This window comes from Pteronotus mesoamericanus, unplaced genomic scaffold, assembly GCF_021234165.1.
Source record: "Pteronotus mesoamericanus isolate MK-2021 breed Mesoamerican mustached bat unplaced genomic scaffold, CSHL_Meso_final contig_246, whole genome shotgun sequence".
Taxonomy (NCBI): domain Eukaryota; kingdom Metazoa; phylum Chordata; class Mammalia; order Chiroptera; family Mormoopidae; genus Pteronotus; species Pteronotus mesoamericanus.
The window spans coordinates 13561907-13585006 of NW_026555104.1; the positions used below are offsets into that span (position 1 = coordinate 13561907).

The 23100-nt window shown below is 39.7% G+C and overlaps 2 protein-coding genes and 2 non-coding genes across 5 annotated transcripts; 1 reads left to right on the top strand and 3 right to left on the bottom strand.

The window, feature by feature from the left end:
- Positions 1-29: 29 nt before the first annotated feature.
- On the top strand, positions 30-13846 carry SRR (serine racemase). The gene is made up of 8 exons (XM_054573329.1): positions 30-76; positions 9211-9389; positions 10768-10891; positions 11079-11182; positions 12271-12390; positions 12538-12612; positions 13097-13306; positions 13631-13846. The coding sequence occupies exons 2-8, from the start codon at positions 9222-9224 to the stop codon at positions 13844-13846; spliced, it is 1017 nt and encodes a 338-aa protein (XP_054429304.1). The 5' UTR covers positions 30-76; positions 9211-9221.
- TSR1 (TSR1 ribosome maturation factor) lies at positions 6135-23100 on the bottom strand. Of its 2 annotated transcripts, none has more exons than XM_054573328.1 (15): positions 22981-23100; positions 22691-22794; positions 22153-22372; positions 21905-22039; positions 21127-21551; positions 20185-20344; positions 19604-19761; positions 19138-19334; positions 18142-18304; positions 17682-17792; positions 16858-16990; positions 15223-15339; positions 14673-14813; positions 14498-14568; positions 6135-6246 (listed from the first exon to the last, which is right to left on the bottom strand). In XM_054573328.1, the coding sequence occupies exons 1-15, from the start codon at positions 23075-23077 to the stop codon at positions 6172-6174; spliced, it is 2307 nt and encodes a 768-aa protein (XP_054429303.1). In that variant the 5' UTR covers positions 23078-23100; the 3' UTR covers positions 6135-6171. The 2 variants fall into 2 exon arrangements, with proteins under 2 accessions (XP_054429303.1, XP_054429302.1); XM_054573327.1 differs by lacking the exon at positions 6135-6246 and adding an exon at positions 13264-14366 and having other exon boundaries at positions 14494-14568.
- LOC129070386 (small nucleolar RNA SNORD91 family) lies at positions 16626-16722 on the bottom strand. The gene has a single exon (XR_008529126.1). It is a non-coding gene; the product is annotated as a small nucleolar RNA SNORD91 family (small nucleolar RNA).
- On the bottom strand, positions 17476-17568 carry LOC129070387 (small nucleolar RNA SNORD91 family). The gene has a single exon (XR_008529127.1). It is a non-coding gene; the product is annotated as a small nucleolar RNA SNORD91 family (small nucleolar RNA).

Genomic DNA, 23100 nt, shown 5'->3' on the forward strand with positions numbered 1-23100 from the left:
GCGCGCCGCGCATGCGCAGAGGCGTGGTCGGGGGAAGGTGAGCTGAGGCTGGAGCTGGAGGCGCGGCGCCTGTGAGGTGAGGTGAAGCCGGGCCGAGTCAGGCCAGGCGGGCGGTGGCTGCTGCCGTTGCTGTGGCGGTCATCGAGGATACTGGTGCTTGTCCGGGGTTCGGGTTGACGAAGACATCCAACAATCCGGCCTCTTCTACTCATCTTAGGCCAGGGTCTCCCACCACAGGCCCGGACTAGTGCCCCAGGCCTTTATTTTGGGATATTAAAGATCTTGTAAAAATAATTATTGTTATCCCCACTTCCCTCTCCCCCAAATATGAGGAAACAAGTCCCAGAGAACCGTACTAAATTACCTGGGGTGACACAATTGATACCAGATAAAAGTCTTCTCCTTTATGGCAAAGTACATCCCCAAACCTCTCAACTTTTTGATTAAAAAATACAGTGTAGTTGGCTCTTGCTGCGGGAAGGGTTGGTGTGGAAGTAAATCAGGAGGTATTATAAGTTGGTTTGGGAATTGCTGTACGACTGGAAAAACTACTAAACTATTTGACTTCCCTGGAGCTCAGGTTGATTTCTTACCCCGCCCCCTCACCCCCCAATCTTTAAAATATAACTGGATCAGGAGTCTGGTACTTTAACTTCTTGTTCAGGAGCTCCTGTTCAGTACGGTGATGAAACGCCCTGACCCAAGGCTGCTGCTTTCCCCCACCTGTTGCCCCTTCCAATCCCTTGCAGGCTGTTGAACCTCTACACCAGGGGTGTCCAACCCGAGGCCCAGGATGGCTGTAAATGCAGCCCAGCACAGAATCGTAAATGTACTTAAAACCTTTTTTTTTTTGGCTCATCAGTTTTCGTTAGTGTTTGTGTATTTAATGTGTGGCCTAAGACAACTCCTCTTCTTCCAGTGTGGCCCAGAGAAGCCAAAAGGTTGGACACCCCTGCGTTAAATAGTTACAAATTATTCCTTAGAGGGGGCCTAAAGGATCTGAATAATATATGTCAAAATGCAGTCAGTTCCTATTATGTGACAGACACTTGCCAGCAGAAGGTTAAATAGACATAGAAAGTCAGTAAGATACAGGAAAAAGATTCACTGGTCCAAAAGTAAGGGAGTGAAATACTACTTAGCCATAAAAAAGGAAGGAAATATTAACTTTTGCAAAACCATGGATGGATCTGGAGAACATTTCTGCTAAGTGAAATGCGCCAGTCAGAGAAAGTCAAGTACTGTATGATTTCACTTATATGTGGAACATAATGAATCTAGTTTAGTTTGTTTATTTATTTATTTTAATCCTAACCCAAGGATATTTTTATTGATTTGAGAGAGAGACATTGATCGGTTGCCACACATACCCACTCCAACCGGGGATTGTACCTGCAACCTAGGTATGTGCCCTAACCAGGGATCAAAGCTGCAACCTTTTGGTGTAAGGATGATGCTCCAACCAGCTGACCCCCGCCTTGCCCCGGGCAAATCTAGTTTATTTTTAAACTAACAAGATAGAAACAGAATCATAGATGCAGAGAAGAAACTGACAGCTGTTAGAGAGGAGCAGGCTGGAGGCCTGTTGGGGCAGGGGGTGGTGGTGAAGGGAATAAGAAAAAGCATCATAGACACAGATAGCAGTATAGTGATGACCAAAGGAAAAGAGGGGTGGGGAGGTGGAAGAGGGTAAAGGGGATAAATGGTGATGGAAGAAGACTTGGGATGGTGAACACACAATATAATATATAGATGATGTATTATAGAATTGTACACCTGAAGCCTATATAATTTTTTAACAAATGTATTCCTAATAAAGTCAAAATAAATAAAGGGGAGTGGTTTGAGTGGTCAGAGCAAATGACAATCTTTAAAACATAAGAAAGAAATAGGGAGAAATGTTCAAAATTGGAGACGACATTTCATCCAGCTGTTGTTTTTTTTTAAGATGGAAAAATAATCTGAAGAAAACTTTGGTAAACAGGAAAAACCCTGTTGCCAAATTAATGCAATAGAGTCAGTGAACTGCAGGTGAGATATACCAGAAGTTAAACCAGTTTAAGAAAAGTTACCAGAACTCAGTGAAAATATAATAGATAAAACTATTAGAGGTAAGGATAGAAAACACAGAAAATGGATCCAGAAAACTAATAATCAAATATGAGCTCCAAAAGGTGATAACAGAACTGACTGAGTGATAATCAAAGAAATAATAGAAGACAATTTACTAAGTGGATAAAAAATTTTTAATTTAAGATTTAAATTCACCTTGGCTGATGTATATCAGTGGATGGAGCACCAGCCTGTGAACCAAAAGGTCGCTGGTTCGATTCCCAGTCAGGGCACATACCTGGGTCATGGGCCACATCCCTGGTTAGGGGCATGTAAAAGGCAACAATCCTTGTATCTCTCACACATCAATGTTTCTCTCCCTCTCTTTATCCTTCCCCTCCCATTTCTGTAAAATTAAATAAATAACATCTTTAAAAAAATATTTAAATTCAACCCTCAGATTTAAAGGGCTCATGAAATACCGGTTAAAAATAAATGAAAAGACAACCATATTTTAGACCTCTATCAAATGAAGACTTCTGAGTTTAAAGAACTGAAATATGGCCAGGTAGCTCATTTGGTTGAAGTGTCATCCCAATACACCAAAATTGTGGGTTCAGTTTCTGGTCAGGGCACAACCAATAAATGCAAAAATAAGTGCAAAAACAAATCGATCACAAATCTCTCCCCCCATTCCCTCTCCCTCTTTCCCTCCCTCTCCTTCTGTCCCTCTCTTCCTGTCCCTTACTCCAAGAATCAATTTTTTTTAAATTTTTTAAAGAATTAAAATATATGTTGACATGGAACAGTTTTCAAAATGTTATGTCAGTTTTTAAAAAATGCCAGTTGCAGAACAATGCAGGGATAAGCAAAAGTACATTTATAGTTGTGAGTATGTGAAACACAGCTTATTCTTGTATTATGTATTAATTATTGTATTTTCCATACAAACAACTGTAATCCTACTTTTGCCCATCCCTGTATGTAGAGTATGGCTTTATCTGAGTGTAGCAAAACCATTTATTGCATATGTAAATTTCTATATAAATTTATCAAAAGCTGTGGAAGAATACCAAACTTTTAAAGTGGTTATCTTTGTGGAAGATAGTCAATTTAATGGTAGAGACTAAAAGGTCTATATATTTTATGATGTTTTAATTATTACAGTAGGGATTTGGTCACATTATGTGAGTAATCAAAAAAAAAAAACACAGCAGCCCAAATTTGGATAACAGGGGAGAAAGGAATTCAGTTTCTAAAAACAAAAATTGGACAGGTCACGATTGCTGAGCACAAAGTAGTAAAATGAGTAATGAGTAACCACAAATTTAAAAATTCTAACCACTTGGAAAATTTTTTAACACACCAATTTTAATTAATTCATGGGTCAAAAAAATAAAACATCATGAATTCTTTAGAAGGTCAATGAAAATATCGCACACAAAACCTGTGGTTTATTATTAAAGCAATATTTAGGTGCTTTTATTATTAATTTTAAAAAAATGAAAAAAGGAACATAGGAAGAAATAAAATCAGAAATAAGGGGAAAAGAACAGTACTTGATAAACCAATTGAAGAGCTCATTCTTCGGGAATAAAGTAGACATTAAAATAGACACATTTCTGGCAACAACAAAAAAAGCTAAAGAACATCCTCCCAGATGTATCATTAAGGAATTCAAACTTAGCTCATCAAACCTCTGATTTTCCTAAAATACTTATTTCTTTTTCAGTCTTATATCTCAATAAATTACCAACAAGACAAAAACCCAGGAATTGTCCTTGTCTCCCTCACTCCCCACATTCAATCCAATATCAGGATATGTCTCTTCTGTCTCTGTAGTGGACATTTATGGAATTCCTCACCTCAACATTCTCTTTTCTTTCAGAAACTACCCCTCACTCTCAGAAATGCTTTCTCTTTTTCTTTTGTCTTTCTCTTTTATTTTCTTCTCACTCCCTCATTCCCTTCATTTGCTCCTATTTTTCCCTCATGTGCAGAAATTTAAGGCAATCATATTGTTTGGTTCACATCATCAATGCCTTTCTCATTTTATCTTTTTTCCCTTCATTCCAGTTCCAACTCATGTTCCTACTCTCCCCACTTAAGTCATCGCTCTAGTATGTTTGAAATGTGTCCTTGGATACACATATTTTTAAGTAATATATAGTACTTTATGCATGTATGTATGTGTTTTAAATGTACATAATTGATATTGTATTGTAGAAATCATTCTGTTTCTTTTTCATGTTTCTGTACATACTTCTGACTGCTGCATAGTATTGTTTTAAATGACCTCACACCCTTGGCCACTGGTCCTGGGCCAAGATGGGCCAATCAGAGTCCTTACCCAGTATTTTTTGAACTGAAACTAAGAAAATCCCTCTTCGGTGTGGAAGCCATAAAATGTAAAACACAGGAGTTGTCAGCAGCCATGCATCCTGCCACGTGGAACTGATCTACAACGAAAAAGAAAAAGAATGAAGCTGACATGCAGAAAGCAGCAGAAGTGAGAAACAATCAGACTCCTGGAAAATCTCAAATCTGTGGTTCCAGTTGTTCCTGAAGGTCCATATCCCTACCCTTCCCATTGTTTAATTCTTCCTTTTGTTCCATGAGCCAATAAATCTCATCACCTTTATCTTGTGCCTAAGAGAGTTCAAATTGGGGTTCTCTCACTTGCAGCCAAGAGGCCTAATTATAATCTCCAAAATGTAACTTTTTCTGTGTGTGTTTTTTAATTGTAAAATACAAATAATATGAAATATATCATCATAACCATTTTTAAATGTACAGTCCAATGGTGTTAATACATTCACATTGTTATACAACCAATCTCCAGATTTCTTTTCATCTCACAAGACTGAAACTATACCCTAATTCTATACCTTTCCTCAAGCCTCTGGCAACCGCCATTCTACTTTATAAATTTGATTCCTCTAGGTACCTCACATAAGTGTAATCATAAGTATTGGCCTTCTGTGTCTTTTTTATTTCACTTAGCATAATATCCCCAAGATTTGTCCATGTTGTAACATGCATGAACAATGTAGCATTTCTTTAAGGCTGAATAACATTCCAATATATGTATATATCAGCTTTTGTTTACTCATTCATCTATCAATAGATACTTGGGGCCCTAGCCCAGTATGGATCAGTGGGTTAGGCATCATCACACAAACCAAAAGGTCACAGGTTTGATTCCTGGTCAGGGCATGTGCCTGGGTTGCAGGTTTAGTCTGCAGTCAGGGCACCTGCAAGAGGCAATCATCGTTGTTTCTCTCCCTTGCTCCCTCCCATCCCCTCTCTCTGGAATCAATACAAAGGAAAAAAAAAAATTAATTGGGTTGCTTCCACTTCTGGCTCTTGTGAATAATGTTGCTATGAACCTAGGTGTACAAATATGTTTTTGAGACCCTCTTTGAATTCTCTTGAGTATATACCCAGAAGTGGAATTGCTGGATCATATGGTAAATCTATGTTTAATTTTTTTATTAACTACCATGCTATTTTCCATAGTAGCTGCATCATTTTACATTTTCATGAAGAGTGCATAAGACCTCCAGTTTCTCCACATCCCTGCCAACACTTGTCATTTTTCTGTTTTCTTTGTTTTAATAATAGTTATTCTAATAGGCATAAGGTGGTATCTCATTGTAGTTTTGATTTTCATTTCCCTGATGATTGGTGATGTTGAGCATCTTTATTCACATGCTTGTTGGCTATTCGTGTATCTTCTTTGGAAAGGTCTATTCAAGTCCTTCACCCATTTTTTTAAAGATTTTATTTCCTTATTTTTAGAGAGGGGAAGGGAGGGAAGAAGAGGGAGAGAAACATCAATGTGAGAAAGAAACATGGATCACTTACCTGTCACTCATCCCCAACCAGGGACCTGGACCACAGCCCAGGCATGTGCCCTGACCGGGAATTGAACCAGCGACCTTTCGGTGTGCGGGACAATGCCCAACCCACTGAGCCACATCAGTCAGGCCTCACTCATTTTTTAATCAGGTTTGTTTTTCCAAAATGTATCTTTAGTGGGTTTTTTTTCCTACCTTCACTTTCACCATCCAAGTAGCAGTCCCTCTTGTCTTTCATGTGGACAACTCTTAACACTACTTAACTGAATTGCCTGCTTCCATTCTTGTCTCTTTCCGTGTCATTCTCTTTCATAATATAGCCAGAGTGATTTTTCTGAAAATATAAATTCCAACATGTCACTTACCTATTCAAAATTCTCCAATGGCATTCTATTGCTCTTTAAAAAATTTTTTTAAAAAATCCATCAGTCATGGTCCCTTATGATCAAGACCCTGCCAACTTCACTCTTACCTCTTATCACATTCCTCTTGATCACTATTTTCAGATACATTGGCCTCCTTTTAGTTCTTGCAATATGCCAACCTCTTTTCCTCCTTAAAGCCTCACACATCCACAGATACGAAGAATACTTAGAAATATTAATGTGTATAATTTTATACAAATTTTAGATACTATTTAGCCAAAAATGTCACTGAAATTAATTCAGGAGGTGGTGGCAAATCTACACTAAACCAGTAACTATGAAGTCACTGAAAAAGTTACCAGAGGGATATATTAAAGGTTGGTTGTTTTGGGGGTTGCTTTTTGTTTTTTGGATTTCATTTATTTTTAGAGAGAGGGAAGGGAGGGAAAAAGAGAGGAAAAGAAACACTGATGTAAGAGAGAAACATCAATCCCTACCTGCCACCCAGGTGTGTGCCCTGACCGGGAATCAATTGGCGACCCTTTGCCTTGTAGGATGACGCCCAACCAACTGAGCCACACTGGTCAGGGCCACCAGAGGGATATTCATAAGGTAATAACAAATTATCTTTATTTGCAAATAAAATGATTATTTGGAAAATGAACTATAAAACTATTAGATCTAACAAAACAGTCTATTAAATACATTACATGATAACTGCAAAATTATTAGCTTTTATATACGTCATCAGTAAGCAATTTAAAAATCTAAGGAAATAAATACCTCAAAAACAACAAAAATGTACTTAGGGATAAATTTAATCGTATCTGTAGAGGACACAAATATAAAAACTTTACCAAGAAACCTAAAACAAAAACACTACCAAACTGAAAGACATCTATGTTTGTGGACAGGAAGACTATTTTTAAATGTCATTTGCACCCCCAATTCATCTGTTCACTTTACAGTGGTATTTCTGACAACCTTGATAATGGATGTCTAACATCCCTGTGAAAGAGTTATTTGTGAGAAAAGCCAACAAATTTTCAAGAGAGTAATCAGGGAAGAACATAATACAATGAACAACTTGAAAAGGAATCAACAGTCTCCTAAATGGAACAAAATATGAAGTCCAGAAAAGCCCAAACATTTAATAAAAATTTAACTTTGATAAATACAGCATTTCAAAAAAAAGACAATTCAGTCAGTAACAGTGTGCTAAACATTCATGAAAGAATAAGTGGCCAATAGGTACACAGAAAAAAAATGTTCAATCACTGTTTAAAGAAAAGGAAATTCAGACTACTAGACATTTCATTAAATTGACAGATAAAAATGATATTGCAAAGGTGAACGAAAATGGACATTCCTTAGAAACTGCTGTTGGAAGTGTAAAATGGTATAATCTACAACTCTTCTGGGGATCAGTTTGGCAGTGAGGGTGGGTATCTAATGTCTTAGAAGTGTGCATGCTTTTTGATGCAAAATACCATTGGATGGACTCTACCCAAAGCATGCATGGAGATACACAAAGATCGTGCAACAACTCTTATTATTCATTACATCATTATTTATTATGGACAAAAAAATATCTAAATGTTCAACAATATAGTTATGTAAAACTATATTTTGTGGGGTTTTTTTTAAAGAAGTACTATTAAGCCATTTTAAAAGTTTAAACTCTATGTATGAACCTTGGGGCCAGGTAGCTTAATTGTTTTAGGGCATCATCCCAATATGCCAAGTTTGCAGGTTCAATCTTCAGTCAGGGCACATACAAGAATCAAGCAATAAATAAGTGGATAACAAACCAATATTTCTCTCTCTCCCTAAAAGTAATAAATTGTTTAAGAAGTTGCATAAATATACCTATTGATAAACAAAGATCAATATTCATTATATTGTCAAAAAAAAACCAGTTACCAAACATGTCAAGTTTTGTTTGCATGTATATGTGAGCCTGGAAAGATAAACACCAGAGCTTAAATAGCAATTGTCTTTGGGGAGGAAGCAAATTAAATTCTGTTTTTCCATTGAACATGCATTGCTTGTGTTTGTCAGTTAATAAGGAAAAACAAAAAGAAACTTTATGGTTAAATGCTACAATAAAAGTAGTGAAAATGGAAGCATAATACAGTTATTGAAAATTATAGTTATGAAATAACTAATTTGACGAGACTGAGCCAAATGGAGTATACAAAATGTTATTTTTGCTTTGACTTTAACTGTCATATAAAGTATGTATATTGAAGAAATGGAAACATAGAAAATGAGCATAATTTACTAAGATGATAGGATTGTAGGAAATCTTTCCCATTGTTTAATACTTTCTTGAAATAAAATTTTATAGCAGATTTTGAATGCAGTTCATTACAATGATGAAAATGTAGAGACCAGCGGCAGTCAAGAGATGGATGGTATGGGTAAGGGGTAAAACTTAAGCCTTCCACACTCATCATTATTACTTCCTTAAAAGCTTCATCAGGAAAAAACTTACATTTACTAAGAAACTCAACTTCAAGACAAGTTCCCTTCTACACAAAGATTCTGGAGCCCCAGCAATGGAGACAGTTCCCACATTAACACCACAGGCCTCAGACCAATTTTCCTATGTTAGGCATTTTCTTGTATTTTTCAAAATATTTTTTTTAGAGCAGTTTAAGGTTCATATCAAAATTGATCCAAAGGTAGAGATTTCCTGTAAGCCTCCCTGCCCCACACATGCATAGCCTCTCCCATTATCAACAACCCTCACTAGGAAGGTACATTTCTTACAGTTGAACCTACATTAACACATTACCATCTAAGGTCCATAGTTTACACTGTGTAGTTCACTCTTGTATATTTTGTGGAGCTGTGTTTCACATTTTCCAAACCCTTTCAATGAACACATTGTCTTGGACTTTGCTTTTACCCTTTTTTTTTCATTCCAGGTTTAAGGACAATGTGTGCTCAGTACTGCATCTCCTTTGCTGATGTTGAAAAAGCTCATAACAACATTCGAGATTTTATCCACCTCACACCAGTGCTAACAAGCTCTGTTTTGAACCAAGTAACAGGGCGCAATCTTTTCTTCAAATGTGAACTCTTCCAGAAAACTGGATCTTTTAAGGTAAAAATCCCTTTTGATAGTGTGTCATGTATCTTTTCAACCCTTTTTCATATATTTAATTTATTTGATCCTCCTGATTATCCAGTGAGGTAGATAGAATTAATATATTTTTATAGCTGAAGAAAGGGTTGTAGAAGTTTTCCTTTGATCAAGTTCTAGTTACTTAGCATCAGGTGTTGACAAGCCACATTTACACAATCTCAAAACTGCTTATAATTAGGATGATATAATCTACTGACTAGGACATGAGAATGAAAGAGGAACGTCTAATGATTAAACAGAGACAGCAGACGTCACTCAGGACTGTCGCAAGGCAAAATGGGCAAGCGTGATCACTGTATAACCAAGATTAAGCACTTTGCGTCAGCTTGCTATTCATTGTTAGATTATGAATATAAAAGGTCTAAACCTAACTATATCCTCATATGATCTTTTTATACAATGTGTCTTTCCTATGCAAAAAGATAGATTTCTGTTGTTGATTCATTGCCTGAATTTTCTAATCATTAGTTGAGCTTTAAGATCCTTTCAGGTAAAAATCTGAAAGCTGCATTTAGTACTGTTAGTTACCTGTGAAGTGATCGCTCTAGGACTTCAATTTACCTTTTTTCCCCACTCATTAACTGAGAGCTTTTATACTGTAACAAAACAAAACCTCTCCATTTTTTTTTTGCCCTTTGCTTCTGCCATGGTTTATTAGGCATATATACAGTAGGCCTTGCTCTTTATCCACCTTGCAGGGGAAGACAGGCTGGTCTGCAAATAGGCTGAGAAGTGTCTTAAGATACATATAAAATGCCATGAAAGAACATAGAATGAAGCAACTAATTTTGCCTGGGAGATCAAGGGAATTTAAACATGATGATGTTTGATGCAGATTTTACAGGATGAGTACTTTTAACCAGATCGTGAAGTGGGGGGTGGGGAGGAACTACAGGTAGAGGTATGAGCATGCTCAGAGGTACAGGGGTGAGAGCTAACCTGTTAGGAAGGAAACTAGAAGCTACTTAAGGTGGCTACAACAGTGATAGCAGCAGTACAAGTTTGAAAGCCTGCATGCAACTTGCAAGGTATTTGTACCAAAAAAAGGCAAAGAAAAAGATAGTGTGTTTTTAAAAGATCACTTTCATAATCTAGTGGAAATACTAGATGAGAACGATCCTTAAGGCAGGATCAGTTGAGGTTTGGTTAACAGTCAAGAAATGAGGCCTCACCAAGGTAGTGGCAAAGATGCACATGTGAGATTATTTAGGAAGTAGAATTGGTTTAGTAATGGACTGGATGTAGTGTTAGGAAGAGAAAAATCTAGTAAAGCTCCTTGGTTTTTTGAAAAGAAACTTTAATCAAATACATACATTTCACTTTCTTCTTTTTCTAGTTTCGTGGTGCCCTTAATGCAATCAGAGGTTTGATTCCTGCCACTTCAGAAAAGCCCAAAGCTGTTGTTACTCACAGCAGTGGAAATCACGGCCAAGCTCTTGCCTATGCTGCCAAATTGGAAGGTACTTGATTGATTTCTCAGGGTACTGGGTAGGATCATTAGAAGTGGAAAAGTATCCTTATTTTCAGCAAGATTGATGATGGCTATGCAAAGTAAATGAGTCCATATCTGATTACAAGCAACTGAACAGAAACTTCTATCCTAAATTCTCCTGATTTGTACTAACTAAATGTATTTCCCCATCTCAGGAATTCCTGCTTATATTGTGGTGCCTCAGACAGCTCCCAACTGTAAAAAACTGGGAATACAAGCCTATGGAGCTTCTATAGTGTTCAGTGAACAGAGTGAAGAGGTGAGGAAGAGAGCAGTGTTCAGTAACACCTTAACAGTTGTCACTGTCACGTGAAATTTCCTACCTTAGTGGGTGCTCCTTCTCATTCCCCTTTACCTGTAAATATTAGCATGCCCAACCTTTTCTCTATCTACATTTACTCAAATTATTTTATTAGTCTCATAGTTTAAAGTATCACCCACTTACATTCTAACTCCAGCCCTAACCTCTGCCCTTAACCCAGATTTGTATATCCAACAGTGACCCAGTGTTCCCACTTGGGTATCTTAATTAGGCATCTCAAACTTGCTATGTCTAAACCCAAACTAGTATTATTCACCCTATACTGTTCTTCTTCCAGTTTCCCCCATCTCAGTAAATGGCAACTTCAATCCTTCTAAGTTGCTTAAAAAAAAAAAAAAAAAAAGGATTCATCTTGGTAACTCTTTTGTACCCCACATCCCAATCTCAGTATGACTTTCCAAGTATTCCCATAATCCAACTACTTCTAACAGCCTCTACCACTACCATGTAGATATAGTAGCCTCCCGTGCTCGTTTCCATCATTGTCCCACTAGTCTGTTTTCAAAGAACCACCAGATCGATCCATCTATCCACGTAGAACTTGTCAGCTCAAAATTCCTCCAATGGTTTCCCCCCTCATACACAGTGGGAACCGAAGTTCTTCCAGTCATCTAAGGCCTAGACGAACTGGCCCATTTCCTATCCTTCAGATGTCATCCTACCATTATGCTCCCTCAAACACTCCACACATGGAATTTCTTTCCCTGGAATATTCTGGAGATCCACAGGGCTGATTCACATCTATTACAATACCACTTTACCAGAGCCCCTTCCTAGGTACCCTGTATAAATTAACTTTTCTCCATAGCACTTAGACATACCATATATTTACTCATATATTCCACCCCTCTCCACTGTATTAGAACATAACTCCCTTGAGCATAGGGACTGTTTTTGTTCAGTTTTATCTGCAGTGCCCAGACTCAAAAAAGTAGATGGCCAATAAAGTGTTAAATGACTGACTTGTATTTAATGCAAACTCTATTAAATACAAATCAAGTAAAGCTAAATTAATGCACTTTCAGTCCAGAGAAAGAGTTACAAAACAAATTATGGAAGAAACAGAAGGCATCATGGTACATCCCAACCAGGAGCCTGCAGTGATAGCTGGGCAAGGGACAATTGCCATGGAAGTGCTGAACCAGGTAAGCCTAGTCAGTTCTTATTGTTAGGAGTAATAAATCTGATAATATTTAGATGGGTAAATCTCTTTGGCTGTAGAATCAACTGTTTAATATGTACATTAAAAAACTGGTTTTTAATATACCTATTTTATATTCTTTTCACTAAAGGTTCCTTTGGTAGATGCACTGGTGGTACCTGTAGGAGGAGGAGGAATGGTTGCTGGAATAGCAATTACAGTTAAGGTGAGAAAGCAGCTTCTGGAAAACTCCCTGCTTTAGGCACAGAGGATTTTATTTCCCATTATAGTACATTGTGGTAGGTGCTTAACATTCCCCCTAAATTGCTGTCCCTTCCCATCACTTCTTAGCACCTGAGATGGAAGGTCCTTCTCTGGCTCACTACCCTTTTTCTTAATCTGTGACTACAGCACAAAAGCAGTTACAATGAGTGGCACCCTATCAGTCTTCTTTGAATTCCCTCTCACCAACCTATCAAAGCCAGAGGGTACTGTTCTCCCGAGTTACCAACTGAACCAGAAGTGATCCAGGCAACTGAAGGCCATTATTAGGCATACAATTTAAAGTGCTTTAAAGCCATGTTTCCATTACATCTATCACAGAGAAGGCTCTTATTTGAAGATATGTTACCTATACTGCCTATTTTACTGCAGGCATGCAGGCAAAACAGTGTGGCTAGTGGTGAGATGTCTAATATTCCTCTTCCCAGGCTTTGAGACCTAGTGTGAAGGTATATGCTGCTGAACCCTTGAATGCAGATGACTGCTACCAGTCCAAACTGAAAGGGGAACTGACCCCCAATCCCTGTCCTCCAGAAACCATAGCAGATGGTGTCAAATCCAGCATTGGCTCAAACACCTGGCCTATTATAAGGGACCTCGTGGATGATGTCTTCACTGTCAGAGAGGATGAAATTAAGGTGAGGCTCCAACAGGAAAGAGTAACAAAAGAGTGGAATGCCTTTTTAAGCAAAACATACATCTCTTAAAAGTAGTAACCCTTCCACTGGGCGGGGGGAGGGGGGGAGTTGGTGACTCATGACATGGGGGAGGATGCCCTAGATACAGGGAAAACCCTCACCAGCAGCAGTTAGAATGAAAGAAAAAAACAACAAAGCTCTTCATTGGCAAGCATGTATGTCTGTATGTACATACATGTATCAATTAGGCTTTCATTGAAAAGGTCCACCAACTAGGCTCTGCTCCTCCCATTTCACTAATTCTTCTCCTTTCTCTACCAACAGTATGCAACCCAGCTGGTCTGGGAGAGGATGAAATTGCTTATTGAACCTACAGCTGGTGTTGGAGTGGCTGCTGTTTTGTCTCAGCATTTTCAAACAATTTCCCCAGAAGTAAAGAACATTTGTATTGTGCTCAGTGGTGGAAATGTAGACTTAACCTCCATAACTTGGATGAAGCAGGCTGAAAGGCCAACTCCTTACCAATCTGTTTTTGTTTAATTTATCCATAAGAAAGGGATCCAGTGTCTCCAGACACTTGTTAATTTTGTTTTCTAGTCACTGTTAACTTACCATCTTACCCTCTTAAACAGCTTTCAAAATCCTAATGGAGAGGAGGTATTTCAGTAAGATTTTAATAGTTTTTTGGATGAAGTAGCAGTCAAAAAACATCCATACTTAACTAAGACACCTTATCAAGGCCAAGAAAAACCTTTTGCAAAAAGGGACAGCAGACTTCTAGGCTAAAGTAGACAACACGAACTTTGCCCAATTACAACCTGTAGGTTCCCATCCCCAGGTTGCTAACTTAGTAGCAATGAGACAGAATCCCATTGAACCCATTACTCCATGTCCATTTCTGGTACTTTTGAAGAAATCTCACTTTTCACCCAAGGTACTGGTTCTGGTACATATGGATCATAAGTCCATTTAGGAAAAACTCGTTTATAGAGGTTCATCAGTACTGTGTCCTGAGATTTTAGCTTCCCATCAAAACTGCACTTCATATGGCCATGAGTACCTAGAAAGAAAACATAGCAGGCTGATCAAATTAAAATAAAAAATTTTAGTGGTGGTCCTCTACCCAAGTAGTCATTTAGTAGCATTGCAAAAATCGAGGTCAGGTTCCAAATACCACATTCTCTTACCTACAGGCTCCTTGATGTGTCCCCTGCGGCCCCACTTTGTTCTCAGTTCCACTGGTTTAAACCACAGCACATCCTCTTAGAATGAAACACACAGAAGACCAAGATGTGACATTTACCCGCAAAACATAAACCCAACCCTCACCCCACATAGGCAACCAGATCCTAACCTTCACACCTACCTCTGTTAAAGAACATGTAACGCACTACTGCCATCTTAGTAAAAATTTTGAAAGGATGACCACTCAGAACAACTCTCTTGATGACCATCCTGTCTGGATCCACTGACAATAGATGGCCTGTGGCAATGAGGCTGTGCATTCCTAAGGGGCAAAAGCAAAGCAGCAGGAGTCTACAGGCCAAAAGCACTTACTGCTCCAGGCCATTTAAACACCTATGAAAGATCTTAGAGAAACCTTAAAGTATGGATTTACTATGCTGCCTTCCTGGGTCCATGGTAAATATCACTAAGCAATATTCCTGCTGAGCCTGTCCCCAAAACCTGTCCTAAATATAGCATGCTGAGCAGTCTCTACCAATGAGCTGAAGTTTGCAAGCAAGATCAAACCCCATTCGTCATCCCTGCCTTAGATCCACTGTGAGGCTGAGACTGGGACATTCTGAAAACTATCATCACCTTCATACCATTTGGTTCCCCAAGCTAAATACAGAAAACCATGTTAAATCGATTAGGGACCTGCATGTCTGTTTACCTCTATGAACTCAACTTACCATTGTTGTTCTGTTTGAAAAGCAGCACAGATGCCGGAGGAAAAGTGATTGGGGCATACACTGTCACCACCAGGGCCGTGTCAGCAGTCAAGAATCTCTGTAACTTATGTTTATCCGCTGTCATAGTAAAAGTTAAAAAAATAAAAACCAAAAACATGTTAAGGAACCATAGGTAATCCAGGGGCCTGTGAAAAGCTGTATTTCTGCAACTTTTATACCTAAGGCAACTTGTGTTTCTTCACTCTGCTAGATCTCAAAATATTTTCCTGCCTCAATACACCTGAAAGATATGACCCACCTCTATTAGTGATTTTTCAACTGGAGACAGATCCCTGGAGCCTGGACTATATTTTCTGTTTGAAAAAGTTCTCTGGTGATTCTAATACATATCACCCCTACCTCATTTGAGAATCAGTGCTTTATAGAGAATATGTCCACCAAATCAATAGCTCTTAGTCCTGAGTGAGGATTGCCAAACATTTTCGATAAACGGCCAGATAGTAAATATTTTAGGCTTTGTGGCCATGCAGTCTCTGTTCCAATTACTCGGCTCTGTCACTCTAGCAAGAAGACAGCCAAGATAATATTTAGGGAGGGGGAAAAAAAAAGGGCAAACCTGCGTTCCAACTTTCCAACCAGTGAGACAGACTTGGCCCAAGGGCCATAATTTGCTGACCTCTGATCTTGGAGATTATCTGAAGCTTCTGTTTTTACCTCCGATGAAACCTTCCTCCTTTTTTTAATACTAAAGTATAGGTAAATAAAATATTTTAAGGGAAAGAACAGTTAATCCCTCATTTAGACAGCATGGCTGGTAAGAACAGAAATTGCCCAGAGTTCCCATTAACACTGCCTTCATCATCTTCCCCTGGCCATTGCTAAGAGTGGGTAGGTGATGTTCCTAAGCCTAAAAGTTAGTACAAAATCTCTTCCCACTCCTAATATGTAGTACAATAATTTGTGTCCCAGAAGCGACCCTGGTCACCACTCTCCAAATACTTACCCAGTTTCAACATCTCAGAAGCCACACATCTCTTGCTTTATCCAACTGTGGGCGACCCACCAGCCTTCACCAACACTGCCATGGGTCTATCAGATGCCAAGGGTTCCACACTTTGACATCCCATTTTTATAAAGCGGCCAACTCTGATTAAAAATCTACTCTGGGTCTTGGCTGGTGTGGCTCAGTGGACTGAGCGCTGACCTGCGAACTAAAGGTTCAATTCTGGCTGGACACATGCCCGGGTTGCGGGCCAGGTCCCCAGTTTGGGGCATGTGAGAGGCAACTGATTGATGTTTCTCTCACACATGGATGTTTCTCTCCCTCTCTTTCTCCCTCTCTCTGAAAATAAATAAGTAAAATAATTTTTTAAAAAAACAATCTACTTTGGAACAAACACTCATGGCAGAGAAACCTCAGTACCACACACAGAGGTTGCATCACTGGGATGCTTCAGACAGGTTCAGACATTTTGAATAAATACATCATTGGCTCCTCAACCAGAGTACTGAAAATGCCTCTAAGCCAGAGGCCTAGAATTTGAGAGTGTGCACTCTGTACCTTCCCACCAATAGTTACAGTCCCCCAAAAGACAACAGGATAGACAAGAACCCAGAAAGTTCGCCACTGTTTACCTGCCGTGTGCTGAGAAAATAAAGGGGAGGCTCGGAAGCGCCTGAACCCACAGTGGAAGATCAACTCCTCTTTGGCTTTCACAGGTTCAGTGTTGCCGGGATGCCGACTTACTACCATATTCAGCACTGACATCTAGGGACGAAATGAGAAAAAGAGAACTTCATATCTAGAACAACTTAACCTGAAAGAAGGCAAAGAAAACTAACAGACTCAGATTCACTTTAAGAACTGACGATGCTAATTCATGGTATGATACAGATGATGAGACACATATTCATCTTTTACCTCCACCAACAACTGGCATTTGAGCTGAACATAGTTTTCACAGCTTTCATGTACCCTTCTATACTAGCTGACATTCCCATTTCTAATACGCAAGAGCTCAACCCCTGCCACATGGTCAGTGACTCCAAGCCACTCACTCAAACCACACTCATTCAAGCCCCTTCTCTTCCTCAACGCTTACTCTCGCTGACCAAAGGCCAGAGGTCTCACATACACTCCAACCTACATGACTGCTGGCCATCAAGAGAAAAGAAATCTACACTTGGCATAAACCCTCTTTATTTCTTAAGCTGCCAACCCTTGGTTAAAATCTAATCTGACAAATACAATTATCTCAGAGAAGTCTCAGCGCCACACAGGTTGCATCACTGAGATGCTTCAGACAGGTTCAGACATGTTGGGTTAAACCATCATTGACTTCTCTATCATCCCTATTCCTAATCCAATGAGCAAAATGTCAGTCATAAAGAAAATTTTAGACTGTCAGACAAAACTGGTTGGAAAGTTTCACAACTCTCAATTCCCACAAGATTCTAACCTTCTGTTCATGAGGTAGTAAAGAAAAGGCAATTAAGGGTGCTCCTCGTTTGAAATACTCAACCACAGAGACAGGGACTCCAGAGACATGAAGTGTGACATACCAGCCAACCTGCCAGAAGAAAGCAGGAAACAATCACACAGTTACCCCTCAGGCCTCAATGACGACAAAACATTTCTCCAAATATGTTAAAAGTCTCATACTATCCTAAAGCCAACCCTCACCCTTCAAAACTGCCTTTCACAGATACCTCAACTATCCAGATTAAATTTTTCTAGTTAACATTTCTGATCCCTCTTTGCTCCAAATACCACTCTTATCAGTAACTCAGTGGCACCTCTAATTTAGCTATGGGCAGTACAAAACTAAATAAGGTACTCTTGCCAAGACAAGGAGTAAAGAAGGGGGCATCTTGGCAAAGAAAAGCAAACTGTAAGGGTCAAAAAAGGAAGGCAGACACCTCAGCTCCTTCAACCTCTTTTTCCTCAATTCCTTTAAAGATGCGTTTCCTGGTATTAGTAAAGTTCTGAAACTGAAAGATCCGAGCATAATCTCGAGGAAGGTTTTCCTTAGGATCCCACGGAGACGTGCGGAAGCTCTTGAGGCCTCTGTATTTCTGAAATCTAGAACATAGGAGATTTTAAAGAATTATAGTCAAATTTATATGGTGCAACTTACCCTTTCACTCAAGTCAATAGTATGGCTAAGGCTCTAACTTAACTCATCACTATCTCTCAAGATAACCTAACATTCTAAATCAAGGCCACACTCCAAAGGGTTTTTAACAAATATTTCAGAACCAAACCCAAGCTTCTCACTGCCAAAGAACAAAGAATTTACAGTGGCTCCCTTGTACCTATCAGGGAGTGAGTGGCTCCTTAATCTGAAGAACATTGTCCTTGATAAAAGGCTTACTTCTCCTCATATCAACAAACTCTCGGCTTAGTCAGACTGACCCCAGAGCAGAAATGATCACTTACACCTTCATACTTTTATTTTTGTGGTTCCACCCAAACTCCCACAAATCTCAAAACACTATACACTTGAACTGAGTATTAGTTCTCGTAGGAAGCATTTGCTAATTAATGTTGGTATTTCTCATTCGTTCAAGTATTGTTAACATTAATAGTCTATACCACATAGTATAGAACTTGATTAAAACATTTTTAAGATTTTATTTATTTTTTGAGAGAGAGAAGAAGGGAGGGAGAAAGAAAGGGAGAGAAACATCAAGGTAAGAAACATCCTAAGCACCCCAACTGGGGACTAAACCCACAACCAGGCATGTGCCCTGACTGGGAATAGAAGCGGCGACCTTTTGCTTTTTGGGAGGATGCCCAACCAACCGAGCCACACTGGTCAGGGCAGTTTTTCTTCTTTTATGTCACACTGACATAGCTCTGAGCCACAAAACTTTTAAATTAAAACGTATTGATTGATTTTAGACTTCACTGACCGAATTCTAGCAGCCACATCACGGGGGGTATCTACTTCATCTGGAAACATCTCTTCCAGTCTTTCTTGTTTGTATTTCTCCAGCATTTTTTCCTCAGCCTCTTCATCCACTTTCTCATCATACAGATCATCATGAACAGACTCTCCTATAGTCATAGTTTCACATTCCTCCTCCTCTTCCTTTTCACTACTCTCATCCTGTGGAATAAAAGATTACAGTTTCAGAAAAAAACCCACACCTATCTCTACCCTAAAAGCCATGAAGCTACAAATAAAATAACTTTATTAGACACCTAGTCCAAACTTTATCAATTCTAAGAGACTCAGTTATAAAGTAAGTCTCACTCCCACAACTACAAAGTCATTCTTCAAAAACTGACCACATACACACATCTCAAAGTTAGGACTGCACTTTGCCTTGCATTTGGGGCTGTACACAGAAGTGGTCTATGGGACCATTTTCTTACCTGAGATTCCTCTTCCATGAAATCCTCATGTTCTATACCATCATACTCATCTCCTTCCCCCCCACTTTCGCCATCCTCATCCAAAATCCATTCAGCTTGGTAACTGGATGTTCCTTTGGGAACCTTCTTTACCACCTTGGACTTTTCCTTCAAGAAGTCTGAAAAGCCCAAACGAGTAATTAGATATCTCCTTTCCTCTATTACTTTGGGTATTTTTCACCTAAGCAAGGCCCTAGAAACTCTAGCAGACACTACGAGCAAAAGAGTCTACTTCTTCCAAATTTAAGGCAGCTGCCTCAAAAATAGCAATACTTACACAACTAAATAAACCTTGTAATGAATCCAAAGTTGTTTATCTGTTCATTAGAAAACAATAACAAGTGATTTTGAGAAATGGAGCAAAGTTATGTCCAATGTTTGCTTAATACAAACGTCGTAACATTTGAGGGTAAGAAGAGACAGACCTCCAAATACATCCTCATCCCACTCTACATTATTTGGACCTGATTATGAGCAGCTAGGCAAAACCCACAATTCCAGGCCGCATGAACTACTGTACAAACAAGCTTGCCACTACCAACCATTTGCCTCCCTCAGTTCCTCCTCAGTGGGCCAGGTTTGCTCCCCTTCCATTGGATCTGGGATAACTTCTGTTTGCAAAGACTCTTGTCTATCAGGGTCTGCTTTCACTAAGACCTTAATGTCTTCCTCCATATCAGTTACAGCATCTGTAGTACAAATCTAAAAACCAAAAGCAGGAGATGGTCAGTCAAATATTAACCAAAAATCTAAGTCTAACATAGTAACCAGAAATATCCAAAATTAACATAGTCTCCAAAAAGAAGATAAATGAAATAAAAAGAAACAGAAAGGCAAAACTTGCTGAGTTTTTGCAAACGGTTCTATTTCCTAGCATTTTAAGTCTACTCGACACCTCTGCTTGGCTCGAGGTTTTTCATAATCCAGCCCCACTCCTATCCATTTATCACATACCTTACTCTATCAAGCTGATTTCTTCAGAGTTCAAAGAAATCCTTTTGATCTATCATTATGCTAGGTTCATGGTATCTTTACATTCCAGGGAAGTCTTTCATCTCTCTAAATCTCATAAATCTCACTCATTCTTCTCAACACCTGGCTGAAGTTTGACATCTGTGAAGTCTGTTAGTTTACTTTCTCAACTCCCACGACAGGTCTGTACCTCACCCAAACTTTCTCAATCTTTACTTCAAGTGTGTTTGCCATTTTCCCCCTGATCTAATTGTCTGAGAAAAGATACTGCATCTTGTGTCTTCTATAAACTCAGAGCCAACTGCTGCATAAAGCAACTACAGAGTGACAAATAAACATGTAACATAGCAATATATTAGTAGTTGACTAGTGTCCTATTTCACACTAGCAGTCACCTCCAGGGACTGGGGTATTTGTCTAGGCATGCAGACTACCTTCTCTGAAGTTACTTCCTATCCTATACCAGCTTATACATGAATCAACAATACAGTTTTTAAGAATATCAATCTTACCTCCATTGCCATGCCTGGGTTATTTTGGGATTTGATCACTCTAGGATTTAAAGGGAAAGGGTCCATAGGGGCATCTATCTGTTTCATCTGGAAATCACCATGTCCAATGATATGAAGCAAACTATTTACATCCATAGTCTGTCCACGAACATAGCCTGAGATTTTCAAGGTCCCCACCAAGTTATTCTCTTCATTAGGCACAAAGTGAGCATCATGAGCAAAAAGGTAGGCTCGCCGATCTCGAAAGGCAAGATGCCGTTGCCTTTGGTTAGACAACTGCCTGAGCAGCATCCCTGCCTCCTGTTGGGTGTCTAATAAAAGGAGTTTCTCATCTGGAAAGCGCTTCTCCACAACTTTACTTAGCTTCTTTCTGGCATCTATTTGTTTCTTTGGTGGGAGGCCAGAAATCCCCTGGACTGCCAGTGCTGTGAGCAAAAGAGAAAAGAGCTTGATGATCTCGTGCTTCATCACATGAAAATCCCCCCAAGCAAGTTCACAAACAAGTTCCCAAAAAAGCTAACAGTTATGAGCCTGGAGATCACCGGGACACCCAACACTCAGCTACTTTAAAGAAATTACACAGTAAAACCAAACTTTATATTCTTCCTCGGGGCAAAGGGCAGTCCAGAAATAAAAAGGCACTTTGTACAAAATAATGTTGAATGTAAACTGTAATTGAAAAAAGATTTTTTTTTAAAGCACCTTGACACAAATTATAGGTGCACAATAAATGCTAATTCACTTCTTCCATGGCCTCCATTATCCCCAAATCACTTACTATAAGTGGGAAGGCCCTGAGCAAAGAGGCAGGAAAGGCAATAATCCCCAGTACTGTCCCAGCCTTCTAGTGGATCAAGGAGGAACAGGATGGTATCGGCTACTTTAGCCAAGTCAAGTACAGTGTGCAGATCCCCTAGAGAGAGAAGACAAAGTCAGTAGGAAGAGGTGGTCAGTACCAGCACATGTTAACAAAAAAATATTACCACTACTCAATACATAATGATAGAAAATATTGTACACTCTAACCTGGGCTTGCAGATGTGAAAAACCACCGATGTTTCAAGGCAGAACTTAACAGCATGAAGCTGTGGGTGCTTCCCCATTCATTCAAGTGTACTGTTCCAGTGTCCCTATCCTGAAGCAGCCGAAAGGCCTCTGGCAGGGAAATCCTGTTATGTAGGGGCACCACCAGTACCTGATGAGGAGGGCCATCCTTGCTGCCCAGCTGTCTCTTCTCTGCCAGAACCTGAAAATACAAAGGAACACAGAACATCTCAATGTTGCAGCACTTCGTTCTAGTATTGCCTTTCCAACAGTACGATGACCTATCACTCACGGCCCCACATCTCTGTTGTAAAACGCGACGTGTATATCAAAGAGGTGGACAGGAGCTCGGACAAGAGCAAAGAATGCTCTAACACGAGTCTAGAACTGCACATTGAGATGTGCTCTGGGGTTATTCCCCATCTCCGGCCCCTTCCCAGAGTCACATTTTCTAGTTTGAAGCAATATCCGCCTATAACGATTGTGAAGCCACATCATCCCCAATCCCTGCTCCTCTCACCGCCTCCTTCTTCTGCTTTCGGAGCTGGCTGGCACGGTGCCTCTGGTCCACTCTGCTGAGCTCCTTTCTCACCTTCTTACTTAGGCTTTTCAGTGCTAGACGGCCTGGAGGATGATCATAAAGGGCTTTTGTGCAGGGCACCAGGAGAAGGTCAAGAAAGGGGACCTCTTCCCACCCATCTAGAGCCTTTAGGCTGGGTCCAGGCCGGAGGTAGAAGCTGAGTCTCCGCAGGGAGAAAAGCAATTAAAATTGACTAAGCAGCCCATCTTCCACCAACCCTACATTCTCACCCTTGCCGTCCCGCTGCGCGGATCCTCGACCCCGATGCCGCCCGCCTTTATGAGCTTTATTCTGCTGCTTAAGCGGGCCAGAGCGATGGGCTGCCATGCTGCCGCTCACGTGTCCCAAGT

Coding starts and splice junctions, on each gene's coding strand:
- SRR (XM_054573329.1), top strand. CDS start 9,222: ATGTGTGCTCAGTACTGCATCTCCTTTGCTGATGTTGAAAAAGCTCAT. Junction 12,391..12,537: donor CCATGGAAGTGCTGAACCAG/GTAAGCCTAGTC, acceptor TTTTCACTAAAG/GTTCCTTTGGTAGATGCACT. Junction 13,307..13,630: donor TCAGAGAGGATGAAATTAAG/GTGAGGCTCCAA, acceptor CTCTACCAACAG/TATGCAACCCAGCTGGTCTG.
- TSR1 (XM_054573327.1), bottom strand. CDS start 23,077: ATGGCAGCCCATCGCTCTGGCCCGCTTAAGCAGCAGAATAAAGCTCAT. Junction 19,762..20,184: donor GGAACTGAGGGAGGCAAATG/GTTGGTAGTGGC, acceptor TGGGCTTTTCAG/ACTTCTTGAAGGAAAAGTCC. Junction 14,367..14,493: donor ACACATCAAGGAGCCTGTAG/GTAAGAGAATGT, acceptor TTTTCTTTCTAG/GTACTCATGGCCATATGAAG.